General features: G+C 39.6%; 1 protein-coding gene across 1 annotated transcript in view; it reads left to right on the top strand.

Moving 5' to 3' along the window:
* PHLPP1 (PH domain and leucine rich repeat protein phosphatase 1) overlaps nucleotides 1-24,500 on the top strand; it is a 165,702-nt gene that overhangs the window by 72,361 nt on the left and 68,841 nt on the right. The window contains exons 2-3 of the mRNA XM_087930763.1: nucleotides 21,599-21,799; nucleotides 23,301-23,422. Coding sequence (XP_087786889.1) covers nucleotides 21,599-21,799; nucleotides 23,301-23,422 — 323 coding nt within the window. The remainder of the gene's footprint in view (nucleotides 1-21,598; nucleotides 21,800-23,300; nucleotides 23,423-24,500) is intronic.

Genomic DNA, 24,500 nt, shown 5'->3' on the forward strand with positions numbered 1-24,500 from the left:
AATGTATGATTTTAAGTTGTTTCAGTCACTGTCTTGAATATTTTGAATATTTTTACCAATGCATCATATTTGCTCCTATAGACGGTCTTCAACTTACTGTCTAAAGTTAAGATGCCCTTAGAAAAAGTTACTTACAACCTGTCCTCGAAGTTATGACTCTTGTACCCCCTCCAAGGTCATGTGATCACATTTTGAGTGCTTGGCAACTTGGCTTCCATTTATGATCAGTTGCAACACTTTGCAGTCATGTGATCATGTTTTGTGAGGTTATTTTTTATTTTCTGGCAAAAAATCCCCATTGGATAAAATGGATTTAGACGTATGACCATGTGAATCATTTAACAACCAAGTGATTTGGTCACATGGTGACTGAACCTAATGACCACAATTTATGACCAAAATTACCAGGCTGAGTCGTGGTTGTACGTCAGGGACTCCCTATATAGCTGGCTTCTGTTTTATATTCTTGATTTTAAAAATAGCGTTTTTAATTATTTGCTTTAAAGATTGTTAAGCCATCAAGAATTCCATGGAGGATAAGCAAGATATAAATGTTTCTAGCAAATGCCATCTGCATGACAGCAAAAAGGAGGAGCTGGTACTTAATGAGTAACCACAGAACTGGGTGAGCTGATGACAAGTGCGTGATGATGAAATCACACAAGTCCCATGACTTATTTATTAATTAAATTTATTTGATGCCCATTTTATGAGCTGTGGTGGCACAGTGGTTAGAATACAGCACTGCTCACTCCAGAGTTCGATCCTGATCGGCTCAAGGTTGACTCAGCCTTCCATCCTTCCGAGGTCAGGCCACTTAGAGAGGGCTGTAAAGCACTGTGAAGTGATATATAAGTCTAAGTGCTATTGCTATCTCACCTCAGGCAACTCTTATATAACTTATAAACTTACATAACTTATATAAAAATATAAAATGACTCTTCTATCGTGGTTGGACTCAACACAACTTGATTGATGCATTTGCTTAGTTATGTTGGTTGCAAAGCAACATCTGGAAGTGGAGTGAGTGTGTGTGTGTGTGTGTGTGTTTGTAATTGAAATTCCTAACCTGAAGCTGATTGCCCATCAGGGAAAATATATGTTGTCAAGGCTGGAGAAAATAGCAGGGTCAATTTGATAAATTCATGGAATTTATATCTCTAAACCAAACATTTATTCATTTTCTGTACCATTCCATGCAAAAAAAAACAAACACATTTTTCTCTCTCTCTTACTTATTCATTTTAATTTAGCTTATTACAGAACTGGTCCAGCACAATACCTGTCAAGAAGATATGTAGTTAGGATTAAATAAGACTCCAACAAAGACAATAAATTATGAGGTGCCTCAGGGGAAGAATAGTTTATAGGGCTTTATAGTGCTCTTTCAGGCTGATGCATATTCAAAGCAAACACGTTAGGAAGAAACCATAATCTTCAGCCTTTGCAATTCCAGGATCCATCCAATATCTCTAATTGGGAATAGTAATATTGCAGTTGGTAACCGTCTTTAAGTCAGATGGTGCCCAGATTAATAATGGGTCTTTATTTGCCAGCTGAAGAGCAATTGCTTTCAATTTAAGAAATATTTTGAATAGGGCAGTATGTCATATACAGGTTTTCCTCGAGTTATGACCACAGTTGGGACCAGGATTTCATTGCTAAGCAAGGCAGTTGATAAATGTTTCACACACACAAATTTACGACCATTTTGCCCTGATTGTTAAATGAAGTACTGCATTTATTTAAGTGAATCATGCAGTGGTTATATATTGAATATGTCACGTCAAACTGTTCCCCACACACGTCCTAAAACTAGATTAAAAAGAACCCAATTAAACAAATAAATAAAAAACATTATACTTTTCATTTATTTATTGACGAAAATGAAACAAGACTACACACTTTCAAACACCACTGTACATATATTGAGAAGAAGCATTTTTCAGGGAATCCTCACATAAGATATTGCCCATCAGTTTCAACAAATAAATAGAAAACTATGAATAGCTTATGAAGGAATGCTTGAAAAAATTCAGTTGTGTAGTTTCCTCCCCCCCATTTATTTTTATATGAACAAGTAGTTGTGCTTGCTTCAAAAGGAGGCTATTTTTGTTCTAGGACAGTTGGACAAGGAGCCTGCAGGCAAGGCATTATATAAACAAAAAGCTAAAAGCTGTAAAATATTATTTGGATATCAGCCGTAACTATATAGAATACTGATCAAGCTGAAGGTGAAGGGATTGTAGAGATGAAAGCAAGGGGGAAAACCATGAACATATTAAAAAGAGCAGAAACATTAAGATTCATGTTTTCATAAACAAGTTAAGATAGGTATGGAAAGTTTGACTCTACAATGAAAATGGATTTTTCTCTCCTTCCCATTTCTTTTGTTTTTTAACGCTTTATAATTCTCACCTACTGCTATAATTATTAATAACTTGATTTCTCGGTTGTATATGACCTTAATATGAAACATAAAATCTAAATGTGGAATAGTTTGGAAAGTTAAACATAAACTCAGCCCCACTGAACTGCACCTTATCTTTCCTATGTGTCTTAAATGGTATTTAAATGGCTTTGCCAAGAAAATAATGTACTATATATTCAAAGGGATGCCTGAAGCTATAAATTCATATTTAGGTTTCTGTCTTAGAGTTAGCTCTTCTGTTTCCTATGAAGCTTGGGAATCTTGCTACTCTGTTTTTGTCAGGATATTATACTGTCTCCAAACTTCACTCATTTCTAATAAATTTGCCTGAAAGTATCTAGAAGGTCAGTTTTGATTTTCTAAATTATTTTTCCCCCAGGAACTTCTTATAAGGTAGTCATCCATTTGGAAAATTCTGAAATATGATTTTGGATTACACATTCTGTTTACATGGGTCACAATTGTTTTTTGGGAGGGCTTCATGATACCCCTTTCAACTCTTTTTAATCTTTTTTCCTCTTTCTACATTTCTTCCCCCCCCCCTTTTTGAATTTATCTTTTAACTTTGTAAAAATCTCTGTACGTATGAGAAAATCAAATGTTTACAGTTGCTACCCATCAATCTTACTTCTGTTGCTGTGCAATGGACTATCCAACTATCCATCAAGAATGAATAATCTTTTTCTACTCTCATTTTGAATGCCACTTTTTTCCTTTATTTTTGTCACTGTCTCTTGCAGCTTCTCTCAATTGGGGTTTCCCCGTAGTTATTGAAGTAAATTTTCCATAATGTCCAGCCAGCAACCCAGAACGAAGGCATGCTGGTTGGAGAAGATGGGTTAAACCAACTTCTAGGGAATTGCTAGGTTGGATACGATGACCTATTTCTTGAGGAGGTGATAGATTAGAAGACTTGTCAATAGACACATCTAGTGGAGTATGTATCTGCTCAACTGGCAAATTGATAAGTTGGTTCCGAGAATTAATTCCTAAAGTTTAGTGCAGTGGGTGCCTCAAAATGCTGAAATTAGAGACACATTTTTCATTGCTGCATCCCCGGCAGTTGCTAAGTTTGTATGAAAGATTGGACTTTTTTCCTGATTTCCTTCCATCAGCTGCTCAGGTGATAACAATCATAGTTTATTTTAGTCTGGTAGAAACATTGCCGCTGTTTTTTATGCTGATAGAATCATGGGGCTCTTTGGATTGATTGCATTAAACAACAGTGTGATTAATTTGGCTTTGATTTTGCATGTTTCAGTGTGTCCACTCAAGTATCGTGGAGGGTAAACTATGATTGGTAATCCCAGTTGCTTTATGTGGTTAAATAACCATGGTTAAATAAATTGTGGCAAAGCATGAATAAAGAATTCATTGTGATCTACCCTAGCAGGAATAATTCCCTTTGAGAAGCAGAATACAACTACTCTGCTTAAAGGCAGGAATGTTAGTCCTACGTAAAGGGTCCCCCCTCCCTCTTTAGATGAGTTGGATTTGGGTGGAGCAGGCAGACAAAAAGGCAGTGGGCACAATGACCAAAAATGGGAGAAAGATCCCAGAAACCGAATTTTGCAACTAGACTAAGTGTAAATCTAGTGATTGCCAGCAATTGTTACATGTAGTTGGATAACCATTTAAATCTCTTTTAAACACATGCAGTTAAAATGTTACACAGTCAGCGTAATTAACTTTTATGGAAAGAACTTGGAATGAATCTTATAGAACCATTGGATGCTGTGGTAAATTTAAATGAAAAATTGCCAAAGTGCAAACAAGACCTAATTGAGTTATCTCTCCTTTAAAAAGCGGGGGAGGAAATAGTAACAAAGTTTCACAGTAACACTTTACAGTTTAATCCTTTCTGCTTATTTTATAATTAATTTAATACTGTAGCCTGGGTTACACATGGATAACCCACAAAAGGATTTCTTTTTACGAATGTTTAGATGTTTGAGCGTATTCTTAACCTCACCCTTCCCTTCCTGCATGGGTGGAGATGAAGAAATACGAAACATAAATAGATTGTATGACAAGTAAGATAACATGTGTAGTCTTTCTTCCCCAGGTTTTCTAGCCTTCAGGGGAAAATGTGCTAAAGAGGTATTTTTTTCCCTCATTTAGATGAGGGTTTTGTTTTTTTGAGGGAGTTTCCTTTGACAGAAATTTCAGAGTGTTGAGATTGCAGCCCTTAAGAGGATATACTGTATAACAGGGGTCTCCAAACTTGGCAACTTTAAGACTTGTGGACTTCCAGAATTCCTCAGCCAGCTAGGCTGGCTGAGGAATTCTGGGAGTTGAAGTCTACAAGTCTTAAATTTGCCAAATTTGGAGACCTCTGCTCAGGGGTGGGATTCAAAAATCCCAGCAACCACTTTGCTGCCCAGTTGCTGGGTGGGCGTGGCCTACCAGAACATCCAGGAGGGCCGTTTTTCATCTTTCCAAGGGCCAGACCTCTGAGAGAGTGAAACTGGCCTCCCTCAGGCTCTGAAGGCCCTCTGGAAGCTGGAAACAGGCCCGTTTTGAGACTTCCCATATTTCCGGTTTGGCCGTTTTTTGCCTTTCCAAAGTTCTAGAGGCTTCCCCCAGGCCTCTAGAAGGGCGAAAATGGCCTCCCCCAGGCTCTGGAGGGCCTCCGGAAGCGGAAACAGGCCCATTTCTAGACTTCCAGAAGGCCCATTTTTCCCCGTCTGCGCGGACCCTGCACTTACCTGCATGAAAAATACCTGCATCCACATGGAGACTCCTGGGAGGGGAGGTGCGGTGCAGGCAGGACCAGCCAGTCAGTTCAAATACTGGTTCAGTGAACAAGATGCAAATTTAACATCAGGTTTGCTTGAACTAGTCTGAACCAGTAGAATCCCACCCCTGCCTCTGCTGTATAAAAATGTATAGCAAGGAGATAAAGGAAAAGTCTGCTGTGAATTTGGATGGAAAACATGTGTTTGAACAGTTGACTCAGTGTTACATGGAACTTACAACTCCTTGATTGTTGTTCTGCCGTAGGTTATGGAAAGCTACTTTGTTAAGAATCTGCCAGCTTCAGAATTTCAGTGTCACATGAAGGGGCAAAGCAGTGCTATCCTTTCTGAGCTTTCCATAGCAATGCAGCAAACGATTTAAGAATTACGGCTGTACAGTGTCCAGATTCAAAGAGGAAAAGATTATTTAGAGCAGCGGTTGCCAATTGGTGGGCCACGGCCCACTGGTGGACCATGGAAAATTTTTGGCGGGCTGCAGAAAAAATAGCCCCCAAAAGCAATTAATCTGGGCCTTGCAGTTCTCACGCCTCCCGGCTCTCCAAGGGACCCCGGAGTCAGATCCCTGAGATGCACGCACCAACCAGCTCCCACACACGGTGGTGGTGGCAACAAGAGTACCCACTCCCAGCGCCCGCTGTCAGCTCTTCCCCATTAGTTCTCTACCTTTGAATTGCTCTCTTTCCTTGCCCCTCCGCCCCCCCGCCCACATGCAGGCAGGCAAGGAAAAGGAGACGGAGCCATGTGCAGCTCTCATCTCTTCCAGCCCTCACTACCTCTCCCATCGTCGAAGCCTTGGAGATGCAGGCAAAAGCTGCCACAGCGGTAGTGCCCTGAATTTCCTTAGCATGCTCGGTTAGTTAAGAATAGCCCTGCCCAGAGAAGGAGGTGGTGCTGGTAGAGGAGGAAGCAGTAGAGGAGAAGCAAGCAACTCAGGGCGCTACCGCTGCAATGGCTTTGCCTGCATCTCTAAGGCTTCGATGTCGGGAGAGGCAGCAAGAGCTGGAAGAACTGAGAGCTGCACACGGCTTTGTCTCCCTTTCCTTGCCTTCCTGCACATGGGGAAAGAGAGAGGGCCAGGAGCAATTCAAAGCTAGAGAACTAATGGGGAAGAGCTGACAGCGGGCGCTCGGGGAGGGGACTGTTGTTGTTGCTACCGCCACTGCCGTGTGTGGGAGTGGTTGGCATGTGCATCTCAGGGACCTGACTCCAAGGGGGAGGCGTGAGAACTGCAAGTGGGAGCGTTTGATGATTTCAAAGAACGCCTGGAACACGGTAGATTGGCGTTTTGTAGGTCTCAGTGAAAGAGTGAGCTTTGTTGCGTCTCCTTTCCTCCCTGGTAATGCGAGAGATGCTTTCTCCCCCCCACGCTCAAATAATCACTGGCTGTGGCTGGGTTTGGTAGCAAAGTGCTAAAGCAAGCAAAGTGCCCCTAGGGACACCTTTCCTTGCCTGTCTCCAGGTGAGGCTGGAAGAGAAACACCCCCCAGCTTTTCCTCGGCTACAGAGCTGAGTCTCTCAATCCTCCACCCGGGATGTGAAAGGAGCTCCCGCTTTCTCCCCCTTCCCTTCCCCCCAATTAATCACCGAGGGCAGCAGTCCTTCTGCAGGCAGATGCCTGCTGAGAAGCCCCTGGAGTGGCAGCCAAGGGGCGCTGCCCCTCAAGGAGAGCAAAGCCCCCTGTCTGCCTCTGCTTCTCCCAGCGGCACTTGTCCCAAGGCCCCTCAGCTCAGACACATACACACACACACACACACACACACACACACACACACACACACACACCACCCGCTCTTCTGTCTCGTTGGAAGGTGCCAGGTAGGGGGAGGCTTCCAGCTGGAATGTTTTATTTTATCATTAAGCATTTACATTTTTGTTATAATTAAATAAGTGTGTGTGTGTGTATCATGTACGTATGTATGTTTGTATATACCATGTTTCTCATAAAATAAGGCTGGGTCTTATATTTTTTTGAGCCCCGAAAAAACGGCTAGGCCGTCTTTTCGGGGGTGACTTAATTCCCCCCCTTGCATCCTCATCTAGAGCGCCCCGCGGTCAGCCTCGCCACCAGCTGCTCCTAACAGGTGATCATGGCGACGCGCAGAGAGCTCCCTACTCCCACCAAACACCTTTGCTGCAGACCCCAGACCTTTGGCCCCAGCCGCTGTTGCTTTCCCTTCTGCCCATGCTGCCGCTTCTGTGTTTGGAGTGCCGCTGCCATTTGGAGCACCGCCGTCATGTTTGGAGCTGCCACTTCTGTGCTTGAAGCTGCCGCCGTGTTTGGAGTGGCGGCGGCGCTCCAAATGGCGGTGGTGCTCCAAACAGCAGCAGTGCTCCAAACACGGAAGCGGCAGCTCCAAACGTGGTGGCAGCTCCAAATGTGGACATGGCAACTCCAAACAGCGACAGTGCTCCAAACAGCGGTGGGGTTCTAAACGCGGAAGCAGCAGCTCTAAATGTGGCGGCAGCTCCAAACAGCAGCAGAGCTCCAAACAGCGGCAGTGCTCCAAACGTGGAAGCGGCAGCTTCAAACGCAGCGGCAGCTCCAAATGCAGAAGCGGCAACTCCAAATGGCAGCGGTGCTCCAAACAGCAGTGGTGCTCCAAACGTGGAATTGGCAGCTCCAAACACAGCGGCGGCATGGGCAGAAGGGAAATCAACAGCAGCGGGCACTCAAGGTCTTGGGTCTGCCGCAAAGGTGCTTGGCAGGAGTAGGGAGCTCTCCGCACTCTGCCATGATCGCCGATTAGGAGGAGCTGGTGGCGAGGAATTGCTGCCCGCAGGGCGCTCCTAACGGCAAGCCCCCCCCACCCTTCCCCCCATTTTGCATATTTTAAAATAGGCCTAAATTTGGGGGGAGGGGCTTAATTTCATTTTATGCCTAGAAAACATGCTGGGTCTTCCTATTGGGGGAGGTCGTATTGTTGGAGAAACACGGTGTGTGTGTGTGTGTATAAATTTATATTTAACATAAAAAAATTTATATTAAATATATTAGCTTAAAATAAATCGTATTAGTGGCCCTCAGGATTTAAAAGTATGAGTTTGGTGGTCCCTGAGATCTAAAAGGTTGGCGACCCCTGATTTAGAGAGTGGCGGGTGCCCTGTATCATTTCCTAGATTCTCTGGGCTTGGTTTCCACAGCTGCAGTCTGAGCTGAGGAAAAGATGCATTTGCTTTAAGGATATCCAGATTGTTGCACAGTCTGGTTAAGAAATCCATTTGAACCTTGAATTGACTTTTCACAAAGGATAATACCTAGATGGGCACCACTCTCATTGTTAAGATATTGCTCACAAAGTTATATTTGGTTCAAATGTGAGCAGACTTTTAGCAATTCACCGAGTTGTCATCAATGCCAAAACAATTCATACAGAATTGAACTGGTCAGGTTTAACATATTACAAAAGGGAATATTTATGTACTAAACCTGAATGTGATTCACTACCCCATATTTCAGATTGGCAGGAGAAATAAACACATGGTTGTTTTTTTAAAGCATTTTTTTCTCGGCCTGTTACAAGGCTTGTGATTATTATATATGTGTACTATCATTTGTAGAGTCGTTTACTATGAGAAGGGCAGCAAAATAATTTAATAAATACTTCAAGGTGCTTTGAATCATGGCAAGTACCCTAGTTGCTTGTGTCTTCAACTTTTTAAAGCAGACACATCCTTTTCAAGATACATTTCTACAGCTGCAAAATAGCCCCAGGGAAATATGCGTTTGGTGCATTTCCCTGTTTTCCCCTAAACATATTTCGGCTTCAAATTTGTGCTTTGCGGCCCAGTCTATTATATAAATTATGATAAAAATGGATCTGTATTGGTTAAACTTTGTATCTTCCTCAATACTAAAAGAGGTAAAAGAGGAGGTGAGGGGAGAGGGAGGGAGGGAGGGAGAGGGAGAGAGGGAATGAATTGATTGAACGCTGGATTTTTTTTCCAAGGCAGGGCAGAAAATAACAGTGGTCTTCAATCTTTCTGGCTCGGTGGACTGGTGGAAAGAGGGGATGGTTTTGTGTGCACGCACCACTTGTGCAAAAGCTTCTTTGCGTATGCCTGACCACCAATTCTGCGGCCCGGTTCCTAATGGGCTGTGGCCTGGCACCAGTTGGGAATCCCTTGCTTATATAATATAAGATCATTAGGATATTTTGATATCAGTTTTGGAAAGAATAGCACCATTGTGAAGGATGCAACCGCGCTATTTTATGACTACAGTTGGTCCTCAAGTTACAACCATTCATTTAGTGACTGTTCAAAGTTACAATGGCATTTTAAAAAGTAACTTATGAAGCGGTTCTTTCACTTTGCAGCAGACTGTTGCAGCATCCACAGTCATATGATCAAAATTCAGGCAGTTGGACACTGGCATGTATTCATTATATTTGCAGCCTCCTAGGATCCTGGGTTTATCATTTGTGGCCTTTGTAGGGAGTTTCTGACAAGAAAAGCCAAAGCCAGATTGTCTTAACAACCACATTAACACTTTGCACATTGTTATGTGTGCACATTTGCACACATAACACTAACCACATTGCACTTAACTGCAATGATTCACTTAACCATGGCAGAAAGGTTGCATAATGGGGGCATGACTCCCTGCTTTACAACAGAAATTTTGGGCTCAGTTCTGGTTGTAACTTGAGGACTGTCTGTATTCTACCAATATTTTTGAGGCACCGGGTGAATACACAGTTCATTTTGAACTTATGTATATTCACTGCTCAATAGAAACTAATGATGGTGAAGAAGAGGTAACAAATTTTCATAAGATTCGGACTTGGCATGAAATAAAAGAGCTGTGATAATTGGAATCAACAGAAAGGACTTTTATCTTTCATAAGGGAAACTCACCGTTTTATCTGGGTCTGTAAATGTCCCAGTGAGCAGCACTGCTAAAATAGGTTGGAATTTCTTTGTTAGCATTGGCCAAGAGTGCTGTTTAATTATGGCTTGTTCTCTGCATATTGATTAAGCAAATGTAGGCTTTTAAAAATTTCTGTGTCTGCTCTTGGAAGTCCCCATTTTCAAGCCTATTGAAAGCTGCAAACTTTGGTAATACAGTAGATTCTTGGAATTTATTCTGATAACTCATCTTAGGGTATATTAATAATATGACCATTTAAATACTCTGGGCGGCTTGAAACGTGGATGTGTAATAATATGAGTGTTTTGCTCTTTAAGCACTAATAAATTTGTAAAGCTTGTTCTAAATTTAACATAGATGCAGATTATGCAAATTAGACAGTTGTTGAACTGGCTGCTTGCCAGAATATCTGCTTTAATCGTCCGGTTCAGCTTTTGTAAAACGTATCCTAAACTGTTAGGAAACATTGAGTAAAAATAGTTTTTTAGAACTGTGAGAGAAATCGCAGTACAGATGAAGACCCCAAGCTACAGCCTTTCCACAATATGTGAAAGGAGGCATGGATTGAAAGTCTGATTTCTCTTTGAAGCAAGAAATGAGTTTATTTGTGTTGAAAGGGTATTCATATCCCTAGATTCCTGAGTAAACTAGACAGGGCTGTTGCTGTGAAACAAGTTAGGTTTTGGGGTTTTTTTGAAGAGATGTTTTCAGGAGCTTTGTCTAAGTTTGACATCTGTGCCAAAGGTGGAATATAAATATCCCTGTACAGTAATTGGCTTTGTTTGGTCCCATCCTTACTTTGTCTTTGAGATGCTGTTATCTCATGAGTTTAAAATATGTAAGTGGTATACTGATAACGATTGCATGTGCTTTCAAATAAATTATTTAAGATGTTCATAGGACCTAGTACATGGCGTTTCACTGGTCCAGTCAGCTACGTAAATCATTATCTATAGGAGATGCATAATTGCATCCCAACAAATGACTTTGTTAAGATGGGATGATGTAAAATGGGATGGCCACCATTCACCCAGCCTTGTTTTCTTGACCTTGCAATAAGATCCCTGGAGGAAAAGGAAGGGAGTTTGAAGCAGCGTTCAACAATTAGAATCCCCAAAAATGTTCACTCCTGACTTCTTCCTGTATTTTCATTATTGTCTGAAGGAAACCCCTCCAAATGGTTCATTCAAATTTTGGATAATGTGATTTAGATGCTGTGATACAAAAATACATTTGGGTGGGAACCAAATTCCCAAACCAACACCCTCCCCAAAGATAAATGTTCTAAATTGAGATGATTTAATAATCATAATCTTTTAATACAAGTGCTTCCTTAAGCATATACTAAACATGATAACTGGCTTCTTTAGTGATTAGAAATTAAATAAAAGTTTGAAACTATATTGGGAAGGCATTCTGGGAGTTACAACCAAATATATTTGGAGTCTCCTAGGGTTGAGAAGGTTGTTTTAAGCTGTCCACTCAAGCAGCATAATCTAGTTGTACATTATTTGTCTTTTGCACTATAGAATTTTCATTATTTAGAAATGAGTGCAGTTATGAAAGACTTTGATTTCTGTTGCTGATTGGTGTACATGTAAAGACCAATTATTATATTAACTATTAACTTCCCAGTAATCTTCAGAAACAATTTGCTATTCTTACTGGACACAAAACAGTATTTCTTCTATAGTCTTACTTTAAAACTGAATATGGTAATCCTGTATCAAAATGTAATCTGAAATACTTCCATGTTTTACTTTCTATTAAGCAATCTGTATTCTTTGACTATCAAATCCATTTGTCTAGCTTTTCTCTTCCATATTGGGGAGGGATTCTAATTATGTTCAAATAGTTCATGTCTATGTTGATTTCTGCAGGCAACTTTCTCCTATTCCTGAAGTGCTTCAAAACAAATTTTCACTGCACCACTAAATGGAGGTAGCTCTTGCTATCTCTCCTAAGTCTATGCATGTTCCCCTTCTCATTTGCTTATTTGAGCCCATTCCTCTTTCTTTTTGGTTAATTGACCCATAAGTAGTCATATCATATTTTGAGTCTTCAGAGAACTGTTTTTCTGTCTTCCATCTTGCACTTAAGGGTTTTCCCCTTTGAACTATTTTAGGTGGCTTTTTGCAAAACTTCGCTTATAAAACATATACTGAAATCCTCTGAATGATGTACATGAAGTCCTCTGCTTACAACTAGTATTTATTTAGTGACCATTTAAAGCTATAGCAGCCCTGAGAAAGTAGTTTATGAATAGTCCTTGCACTTAGACTATGGTAGCATTTCCCATGGCCATATGATCACAATTCAAACACTTAACAAACAACCCACATTTATGACAATTGTAGTGTCCCAAGTCATGTGGTCACAATTTGCAACCTTCTAACAAACAAAGTTAGTGGGGTGGGGTGGGGTAAGCCAGATTTGTTTAATAATTGCATAGCTCATTTAACAACCGTATCAAAATGGCCATAAAATAAGGTGCTGTCCTGCTTGTTAACCACATCAGTTAGTGGCGGAGGTTCCAGTCCCAATTGTGATCATAATTCAAGGACAATTAGAGCTTTAGATCAAGGGTCTTCAAACTTGGCAAGTTTATGACTTTTGGACAGAATTCCTGAGCTAAGATGACTATAGGAGGAATTCTGGGAGTTGAAGTCCACAAGTCTTAAAGCTGTCAAGTTTGAAGGCCCCTGCTTTAGATCCACAAGCAAGGTAAAACTTAAATTGGAAATGAAGGGAATAGTGGTAATGATTGACCAGTTCCTAGGCTTAGACTGTATTCCATAATTAAAAAAAACAACCCAGAGAATGTATTTCAAAATGATAATGTTTCAAATCAGAAATAGGATTTCCTTTTTCCTTTCTTTCACATGGAAAAATTGAATGTTGTTACATAGTGTATGGTTTTAATCTGAGGTAATAATGTGGTGTCACAAATGTCACCTTGCTTGGAATGAGTCTTTGTTCTCAATAAACCACCACTTAGGATTTCCCAGGGATACAAGAGCAATTGCTGTGAGATATTTTTCCAGATTGACATGGTGGAAAATATTTGTAGCTACAGTGTTAGATGTTGGTGGCTGTTTGGTTGTTTTCCGAACTTGTTCAGTTTCTGAATGTTTCATCACCAGGCTAGCTAACATCATCAACGGAACTTTGATTGAAATGCCTCGTTTCAGTTCTCTTCTGCAAATCTTATGTGGGACTGCTTTTATAGGGTCTCCACATAAGGCATATAAAAGTAGAAGAGAACTGAAACAAGACACTTCAACTAAAGTTTCGGTGATGGTGTTATCTAGCCTGGTGATGAAGCATTAGGAAACTGAATAACAAGTTTAGAGAATCAAATAACCACCAACATTCTCTCAGATTCTACTCAGCTTCCCTTCATATTTGTAGGTTCAGACAGAACCTGCCCTAGAGCAATTCTTTTTGGCTGATGTTAGTGTTAATCAACCAGTTGTTGTCTTTAAGGAAAAGAATAAAGTATTCTACTTTAGGATGAATGTTATTTGTCTTATGTGTCGCATAGGTTTGGGGAAGAAGGGTTTAGTAAAAAAAAAAAAAAAAAAGGTCGTAAGTCCCATTTTTAGTGCCATTGTAATTTTGAACAGTCACTAAACGCATGATTATAAGCCGAGGATTACCTGTAGCTGCTATACTATTAGTATTTCTACCTCTTAAAAAGCATGCAGCACTCTCATGAGCTGAGAGCTGGATTTGATTTTGGACTTTTCTTGGTGGAGAAATTTTTTTCCTCATTTCTGACTTAATCACCTGTTGGAATCATGTCGTGATGGTATATATTTGCATAGTTCCATGTTTTAGCCCTACTTTGTGTTAGTCTTTGATGTTTTGTTTTAATGAAACAGTATTCCACAACAGGGGAAAAGGAGAAAATATCTGCCTTTTCTTTTTATAAAAGAACGGGCCTTAACTTTGCCCATCTGGAAAGAATGTTTAGCTTATGGCAGCTCCTGTTAAATTGTTGAATATATTCCTTTCTGCGACATCTCAGCCTTTTTCCCTGGAAAAAAAAAACTCCAGCAAATGCTGAGAATGCACATTTATTTTTGATATGTCATGTAAACCAAATCATTACTTATAGAGTTTCTAACATTCTTAAGGAAGCCACAAACTGACTCAAATTCTAAAAGAAAACGCTTTGGACTAGAGCATGAATTCTTCTCACCAAAAATCTAAACCAATGTTTAGTGAGCAAATGTAAATTTATTTGGGAGGAAAGAAGGTGTCCCCCCGTCCCCCCCGTCCCCGAAGGGGATCTGATAGAAAATATAGAGAATCATTATTTGAAGTTCTGCTGCTCCTGGACAAAAATGAGGGATCCTTGGCGCTCTCTGAACTTTCTTGTTTTCTTGCAGACCATTCATTATCCAAACTAGGTAACATCATCAGTGCATGTACCAAAAACATAGAATATCATTTTGGGGAGGTTTTCAAAAGAGAACTAGAACAAAAGAGGCTGAATGGAAGTGCATTGGAGCCACTTGGGTCTGCAGTAGACAAGAATGTGCTTGAAAGGCAAGATACAAATTATTCCACAATTCACAGATGCTTCTTGGCAAAGTTCCATACAGGTACACAGATTGAAAGCGTTGTCTTTCTTATTTAGTTTGCTCTGAAATGTACACACTGCTTCAATCCAACTGGGCTCCATTAGAGTGTGCATAAAATAAAATAACATAATTTTAATACAACAGTAGAAAATATACTATAATAAAACTAAAATGTATTTTGATGGCTCTAGAATCAATCTTAAAACGCCCTCCAGAAAAGCCATTCCCCCCTCCCATCTTTTTGAAGGTCCATAAGAGTTTACGGTACTGGGCAGCAGTGTGAAGACTGATATGTGATACGTTGCTTTTTGGACCAGCTGAAGTTTCCAGATGTTCTTCAAGGACATTCCTATGTAAAGTGAGTTTCAGTAATCCAAACAAGAGATAAGAAGAGCATGAATGCATCTTGTTTCAGATAATGCTGTTATTGGAACACCAGCCAAAACTAAACAAGGTCCTTGTATGCCCTAACCTTCACTTGCTCCTTTAGAAAGAGCCAACATTTCAAACATGTGACTTCTGTTTATTTCCCTTTTACAGATAGGAAAGTGGAAAGTGGGACTTGACCCTTTTGAAAAAAAATGAGGACTTGGCTCTCACTCACTCTCCATCATGTAAAAAGTTGCATTTTGTGTGGGGGTAGCTATGTGTACAGTATGCCTCATTTTTGCTCAGTTCCAAGATTCAGCTAAAATATCTGTAGGTATCCAATCCTAAGCAATTAGTCCTTTCAGGATGTTTTATATCTATGGATTGAGGCAACCAAACCAAATCCAGTCACCAAGGGTATATTGTACCTAGGCAGATAATTGACAACTCTTTTGTTATCCAGTTTCAAGAAGAAATCAAAGAAGGAATCACATGCCATTTTCATCAACTATTTGATTGTTTGTCAAACCAATACATTTGCAACTCTTTTTCAAGCTTGTTTTTCCATTCCATTAAAGAGTCATTTGATTATTTGGGACAAAACCTGTATTGAATCTTACATGGTAGCTTACACCATTCATTGCAGTTTGATCTTCACGCTGTTTAAGTGTAATATTAATGCTTGGCATTCCTGTTTTTATCAGTCATAAAACTCAACTGAAAGTGTGTTTGTTTAACCAATTGTCATCCACAGTGATTTGCTTGCTTGGCTATCAAAAATTACTATTGTGCTGCAAACACTTCAGTAATGGAGGGGCACCAGTCACTACAAATAAATCTGTCTAGGGATACAGAAGAGCAGTTTGATAAGATGGCAGTCTTTTGGAATAAAATAAAATATTTTTGCATATTTGGCTGAGTACTGTTGTAGGATTGTGATAAAAATGTCTTGCATTTCATTGTATCCAGTAAATCAACTTTACAGTTCTACATAAATATGATGAGGGAGATGGTGTCCCTGAATCTGTAAACTGCCTTTTGTGTGTCTCCTTGAATTTATAAATATTTTAATGTTGACATTCTTTTGTAACAGTTGCTTTGCTGCTATATTGATGAGGGATGCTGTTTGAGACAATGAACTTTCCATGCTGTCACAATGTACTTGAAGGTAATGAGTTTCAGGTTAAAAACCATATAAAAATGATCCACCAAAGCTCTTCGAGGCAAAGAAATAACCTTTAACTTGTTATTTAGATCAGTCTTTTTCAAATTCTCTGTGAGCAGTGTGTACCATTAAATAAACATTCAGAAGTCCAGGGACCATCCACCCGAACTAGCAACTTCTGTGTTTTTGTCTTTAATAGCACGAGAGGTCGTGTTTTTAAAAGAATGAGTAGCCATAGTGAGATATGGTTCCCATTGCCTGTGCTATAAAAATACTTAATGTTATTTAATGTTACCCAACATTAAGTATTTATTTTAATACTTTGATTATTTGCCATTTGAGATGGGAGCTGAATCTGTGAGCCTGTTCTGGTTTCTCACAAGGGGTCATGTCATTAAGCTATGGCTGACAGAGCCGTTGCCCATCTCCCGTCTTGCTTTCCCACATTCACCAAAACTGGACAACGGATTGTCATCCCCGAGGGTTGGTTTTTATCCTTTATGGGAGGGGCCGTCACCTTCCAGTCTTACTCCCGAGCCGCCCTTGCTGCGTCAGCTGCTCTTTCTTTCGAGCAGCCCTGCGTGCACACACACTGGGCACAGGCTCCCCGGGGTCCCCTGCGTCACTGCTGCCAGACTCCACAAGTTCCAAAGGCAGCACCCCACTCTCCGATAGTCCAGGCCCCATCCCTGAATCACACGCAGGCCCCTCGTCCGAGTCCTCACTATTGGAGACCTCTGCCATCCTCACCTGCTGCCGGCGAATCACAAAAAGGACGGTTTCTATCATGTCTCCCCTCTGCCTTCTCTTCATTAGGTTCTGTTAGCCATTCATGGCATGATTTAGTCTCGAAGCCCCTTATCATTTTTTATTGCTCTTCTGTGCACTGGAGCTTCAGCATCTTTTCTGAATCACAAGTGTGATCTCACCACTGCACTATGAAGCATTACTATTGCTTCCTGTGATCCCTCAGCCTAGAACCACACTGGCTTTATTTTTGGCAGCTACAGCACAGGACTGACTTTATAGAATACTGGTTTTATTTGTTTGGGGAGGGGGGAAGAGCAAGAAATTCAGTTTCACCATTGAAAGTGATGAAATGCTAATGGAACTTCTGGGGTTTTTTTTGTGGGGGGGGGGAGGGCACTCCCTGATATACATAAAAGGAAGTAACTTGCCATTTCTTTTAAAAGAGACATGGGAAATCTTCTAGCCCTCTCAATGTTGCCAAACCAGAATTCTCAACATCCCTCAACATCCTTCGGGAACATCTGGATAACCACAAGTTCTCCACCCTTTTTAAAATAAAACATGATTAGGAGAGCCATGTCCTTCACCCACCACAATCTGGGCTTTGAAAATCAGAAGACTTTATCTTTAGTTTAGTTAATCCTCACAGGTTCCTGTCTTGATAGACCAACCCAATCATCTTTTTTGAAGGTGTGAGAAATGAAGACATTGCATTTTGTGCCTGAAAGTAGCTATACGGACATAATTCTATGTTTGCCTGAAGTTTCTAGATGGGAAATCTGGGCATGGGGCAGGATTAGAAAGGAGGGGTCCTTGGTGCTCTCTGAGCATTTTTGTTTTCTTGCAGACATTTCATTAGTCAAACTAGGTAACATCATCAGTGCTAATACTAATACAAATATTCTCCTTTAAGGCTTAGAAAGAAATGGTTATGTCTGTTCTAGCCAATCCAAGGTACTTACTATCCTGACCAGAGATAATTTTATGTCTTTATATGTTTTTTGAAGCATGCTGCATAAAAATCGTGTGTGCTTAGAAAACAGGAAGAAACAGTAGATGATGAGAAACCTGTTACTGTGAAAGCTCTAGGGGAAGGAGTTGTTTTTTAATAGTATTGCAATGCTACTATGATTGAAGTAGGTGTGATAACTAAATTGCTTGATCTGGCCAGAGACTGTCCTGCTTTAAGCAACTTATTCTTGGAAGCAAGATAGAAAAGTAATATCAATTATTTACAGCTGTTTTGAGACTAGTTATACTTTATAATTTTCATGTTCATGAAACATAAATATATAATATTCAAATAATAATTGACAGATTGTATAAAGGCACAGAAGTGGCAATGCATATTAAACAAATTAAAACATTGAGGTATCAAATAACTCTTAGGTACAAAGCAATAAATGTACTCAAGCTAGTTTATACATATCCTTTGCCTAAAGCAATGTTTAAATAAACAATTATACAGTAGTGTTTAAGTTGAATTCAAGGTGGTTCTGTTAGATGAGAATAGGTTATAATTTGACAGTAGATTTATTTCACTTCTGTCTTCTCAGACTCCTTTAAACCTCAAATTCTTCTCTGGTAAAGTCTCTTCCTTAGTTCTACTTCATAATTACAGAACACCAACAAAGCTTTTAGTTCTTCGAAGATTTGGCTTTCAAAACCAATTATATTTTAAGTCTTTTACCTTTGTATCTTTTCACAACTATTTTATTTTAGGGTTCTAGGAGAATAAAGTTCTTACATTTAGCAATTCCTTGTTTAATTACTTGACTGTCCTGTGACTAAACATATTGATTATTTTTAACACACCAGAGCAAGCAGTTTGTTTGTTTTTTAGTGTGAGTTGGGTACATATAATATGTTTTGTGGGCATAGGACAAAGTATGGCAATCGCCCTCTTTACAGAGTCTTACATCCTAGAGGCAAGAGGAATAAGGAAACCTCATCTATTGTGCTATGACAACTTAGACACTTGATGAAATTATCCTGCAAATCCAAAAATGAGATAAACAAAAGAACCTTAATGTCAAATTTGTAGTATATTATATACTGCAGGTGGAGTCCTAAAAATTATTCACTACAGTTGTTCAACACAGTGGTAGTTGACAGGGTTGACCTGAATTGCCATCTTTGGATTGTGCTTTAAGTAGTAGTAGTATGGTGGGAGTAGGCATTTCACTGAATGTTACCAAAACAAATTGTGTCTCTGCAAACTAATTGTATGCTAGAGTGGGGAGAAAAGTGAAGTAGCTTTAATGATAGAGAGAATGTGCTTTTTAAAAAATAAGAACAAACTTACAGGTAAAATCCTACCATGAAAGGTTGGAAGAGAAACTTGGGATCACAAAAGAAAGACACCAGCCTTTTGGTGTATCGGACTCTGACCCTTCCCTATATTTTTATACCCAGATTTGTTGATGTTTTGTCACTGTGCCTTGATGTATTTGATCCCTTCCCCAATATCCGTAGGTGATTGTGTACATTTTGATGTGCATAGTTTTTTAAAATGTTTTTGTACATCAAAAGTATGTTTCTTTTATTAGCTATATTTAATAACCTATCTATGATGCGTCAGTGAGCTCCCATTACTTGTCCCAGCTTCTGCCAGCCTAGCAGTTCGAAAACATGTAAAAATGCAAGTAGAAAAATAGGAACCACTTTGTTGGGAAGATAATAGCACTCCATGCACCTTCGGCATTTAGTCATGCTGGCCACATGACCATGGAGACATCTTTGGATAGCACTGGCTCTTTGGCTTTCTAATGGAGACGAGCACCGCCCCCTAGAACCGGAAATGACTACCACATATGTGTGAGAGAAACTTTTACCTTAATAACCATCTATTCCTTGACCCTGTCGTCAAGGAATTCCAGCTGGTGGGGTCCAGGGGAAAAGCCTTTTCTGCTGTGACTCCCATCCTCTGGAACATTGTGCCCCTCGAGGTGAGATCCACCTCAACCCTGTTGGCCTTCCAGAAGTGCCTCAAAACCTGGCTTTGCTGATTGGACTGAGGTCCCAATAGGCACTTCCCATACTGGAGGTGATTAGTGGATTTAAAAAAAAAGACACCAACCTGTTGTATACTGGTCCCTATCTTAACTAACTGTGTTGATTTTAATATTAAATTATATTAATGTTTTACATTGTTGTCTTTGTTATGTTGTAAACTGCCCAGGGTTGCTTGACAGCAAGAGGGACTGCATTTAAATTTAATAAATAAAATAAAGATATACCAGCCAGCTACCAGGATCCTAGATATGGTGTGAGGTATATTTAACAATCCCAAATAGATTTTGTGTTGAAAAAGTTAAAATGATTTTGCTTCATGACAGCATAATTTAGTAACATTAAACAGAAGCTGAAAAATGAAATGGAGTATTTTTTGTATTTATTGTTTTAAATACATTTTTAAAATTAAATCCTTGAAAAACATTCATCTTATAATCGTACTATTACAGGGCCAGTTTTGCTTTTTTAACTTAGGCAGTATAATTTGGCCATTCCAGCTTAAGTTAGCATATTACCATTGGATTAGTCTACTAAAGTAAATAGGTACTGCTGGTATTCCTACTTTTACTATGTTGTATTTCATTCAATTTTATTAAGTCTGATACAATATGAAGATTCTGTTTGCAAAATTTTAAAACAGCTTTGACTGAGTTGGGGTAAGAGAGAAATATCTTCGTTGTTTATTGGGCACATCTTGACCGTATGCCCAGAATTAACCGAAATGCCATTTCTCTGATGCAGACATCCAGCTAGAACAGGCAATATGTTCCTGAAATATTGGACTCTGTACTTTTGTGGATCAGCCATAGACACAGCATGGCAAGAGTCAAATGGAGGCCAGAACAAACGATGAGTGAAAATTGCTCCTCTGGCAAAATCTTGGCACAGAGCTTGCTTCATCTCATTAATCAACGCTATCCTAATGTATTTTCTGTGGCTCCTGTAGCAGGAATGCTGTGTAGAATTCTCACACAAAGAATTCTGTGTAGAATTCTTTGGCCATCTTAGTCAGGAAATGGTATAAAGAAATGGTGAATAATACATCTTATATGGAAAAATCTTGCTGCTCTAATATACACATGAGAATTGTCCAATCATAATCAAATTATTTTGGTGCTTTAGGGTGTACATTATATTAAAGGGTTCAGAAATGAAGCAGACTATGTTCAAGAGCCTCCTTTTGAGCATTGAATCAGTACACTATAATTAAACCTTTTCTGTTTTTTAGAACCTCTGTCAAGCGATCGACTCAATCCTGTGCTGGGATAACAGACTTTGGGTTCCAGTAAAAGGCACCACAGTGTGGCACCTTTGACTTTTGTCCTGCGTCTCTAATATATTTTTCATGTTTCTGATAGTAATTTAATCTACTCTCCCTGGAAATCAAATTTACACAATTTGTCCATAGATTTTTATATCCACATAGTTATTTATATATATGAAATTATTATCCTTAAAAATATTCCTGGAGCTAAACATTTAAAAAGCAATTGTCAGGACAGTAAATTTTCCATGTCTTTGGAGTTATGCTGCTCTTTGTATCTGTCTTTGGGGAAATGGTCTTCATTTTGTTGTGCTATCTAGAGCATGTTGAAGAATAATTGGAAAAGCACCCTGACTAATAAAAGTTACTTGCTGTTTCTATTCCAGGAAAGCCCAACAGTACTGGCAACTCTGAACGGATTCAGCTCTCAGGAATGTACAATGTTAGAAAAGGGAAAATGCATTTGCCGGTCAACAGATGGACAAGACGCCAAGTTATCCTTTGTGGGACGTGCCTAATAGTATCATCGGTGAAAGAAAGCCAGACTGGAAAAATGCATGTGCTCCCCTTAATTGGTGGAAAGGCAAGTTGACAATTTCAATGTGTGTGTGTGTGTGTGTGTGTGTGTGTGTGCACACATTTATTAAAATGAATAACACATCATCAAAATCACGTATTTTAAAAATAGAGTAATACTAAAGGAATTAAACAAACCAAGAAAAAAAATGTCAGAGCAGTATTAAGAAATAAAGCCATGGGCTGGTTCTTCACTGTTTCCAGAGTAGCCGCATAGACCAGATCTAAGTACTCCATGGGCTGGATCCTCCCCCCCCCCCCGGGGCCCTGAGTTTGACACCCCTGATCTAGCATGTCAAAAGAGTGGATAATTTTCTCCAAAAATTGTATTACAAATCACAGTGAGCAGAACTGCTTCTTTGCAAAACTTATTCTAGTTGTTGCTACCGACTGATAACTATATACTACTTAAGGATTTAGAAGCAAAGGCTTCCAGTGTTCTTCGATTAGCAACTCCTAATACCTTACTTGGGGGTTTCCTAGGAAAGAGAACACTGGACCAGATAGGCATGAAAAGCACAATTCATTTGAACTCTTCATTTAGCCTTAAAAACATGAATATAATCTTTTTGGTTAAAAACAACGCTCAGTATATTGTTATTCTAGTACGCTGCAAATATTCACAGAACATTTTTAGATTTTGGTAACCATCATAAGGGATTTGATTCTTTATTAGCAAAGATAGAAGATACAATCTGATATGCAACATTCTGGGAAGTCAGAGTAGAGATGGGGAGATGCATTTTCATGTATCTTTGAAAATACCAGCTAATTCTTATGTTTACCTCTACATCAGGACTATAGATTACATACTGCTGTACTTGAACTTCAGCTTTGTACAACCAAATTCATCCAAAGATAGTGTATGCTAGTGGCCCCCAAACTTTCTTCTAGCTTCAGAAGAAAAATTGTCTTGCACGTACTGGGGAGGGATGGTTTCATGTGCAACCTAGATCCTGCACATGCTTTGCTCATTTGCCCGCCACTTGCATAGCCCTGGTTCCCAGCATGCCATGGACTGGTACTGGTCTGTGGTCCTGGGATTGGGAACCCCTGGAGTATGCAATGAACTGGAAAAACAGAAGTCATCCCTGTGACAATTTGTTAGTTTAAAAGGTCTGGCAGTAAAATGGATTGAATTTTCATAAAACTGTTTAATTAACAATGAAATCCTATGTATCATATATTTGAAATTACGGCCCATTATACTACTTGAAGCTTATATGATCTGAAGACTTATGACGACTTTTGGTTTGTTTTGGCCCAATGAAATGAGCTAAATTTTGCAATTTCATACTCTTTTATTAAATGTATACATTTTTTGTTATGTGTACATTTCTTCTATACCATGTATACATTTCTTTTGCTATGTTGACAGCCTATCTATCCTTGCGGCTTGTTTTTTTCTTAACTGTATTTTTAGTTAATTAATATTTTAGAAGTGTAACCTCTGTCTTAGAAATTTTTTTTTTTAAAAAAACTATGTATTTCCCTCCATCCCCATGCAGGTAGAAGAAGTTAAAAAGCACCAGCACTGTTTAGCATTTAGCTCATCTGGACCTCAAAGTCAGAGTTACTACATCTGCTTTGACACTTTCACTGAGTACTTGCGGTGGCTTCGGCAAGCTTCAAAGGTAACATTTTTGTAGTTATTTGGTATTTATTTACTTATATCTTGCCTTTATTGTTATTTTTTTATAAACAAGCAACATATCTAGCACTCCTTTTTGTGGTGGTCATTAAGTGAGTGTCACTATTAGAAAGGGAATGCCATGGTCAGTGTCATGGTTATTTGGCGAATTCATTGTTATGGATCAATTTTTGCCAGAAACTGGAAGTAAACACCAGTTTCTGGCAAAAACATCAGAAACCGTGGTCATGTAACATTGAGTGCTGCAAACAGTCATAAAGATGGGCAGTTGCCGAGTGTCCAAAATGCAACCACGTGGCTGGGTGGGTTGGGGGGCAACATAGGAAGTTTGAAACTGGGTTGTAAGTCCCTGTTGGGAAGAGTCTGTTGTAACTTCAAATGGTCTGTAAGCGGCCGGTCGCAAGTCAAAGAGCTGTATTCAGTTGCAAGTGAAACAAGATATTCTTCATCTCTTTCATGTTCTTTCCCCTCTTCATTGTCTAAAACACACTATAACTGTGAATTGCGGATAGACTTGAATAATGCGTGGTGTGCAGTAGTTATGCTGTTGGGCAGGAAGCTAGGAAAGGGGAGATGGTGATTCAAATCCCCCTCAGCTCTGGAAGCTCACTGAGTGACTTTCAGCCAGTAGCTATCTCTCAGATCAATCTGCCTCACGCGTTAATTTTTGTGGGGGAAATTGGAGAAAGAAGCGCTGGGTGAATTGGTTTAAGCTCCTAAGGAGAATCACACAATAGAGATATGTGACTACATTAATTCTTGCTGCCCTTTCTCTGAGGTAGATGTTGTCTTAATTAGTTGTAATATCTTGCGCTGAAAAGTAAGGCAAAGAATGACATTCAGAAATATAGGCAGAAAGATTGGAAGTTGCTAGCTTTTTAAGTTCCTGATTGCACAAGATTACTTGGTACCATCCTGTGCTTTCTCTTTGTTCAGCTGGGTTGGGAAACTGCCAGTGTAAGCCCATTTCGTTATGTAATCACAGCAACATCTTTTCTTTGAATGCTGAGATATATAAACCTGCTAGTGTGAGCCAGTGTAGAAATAGGCAAACTTTTAAA

The sequence above is a fragment of the Pseudonaja textilis genome, chromosome 3 (genome assembly GCF_049901715.1).
Source record: "Pseudonaja textilis isolate UNSWEBS1 chromosome 3, rPseTex1.2, whole genome shotgun sequence".
NCBI lineage: Eukaryota > Metazoa > Chordata > Lepidosauria > Squamata > Elapidae > Pseudonaja > Pseudonaja textilis.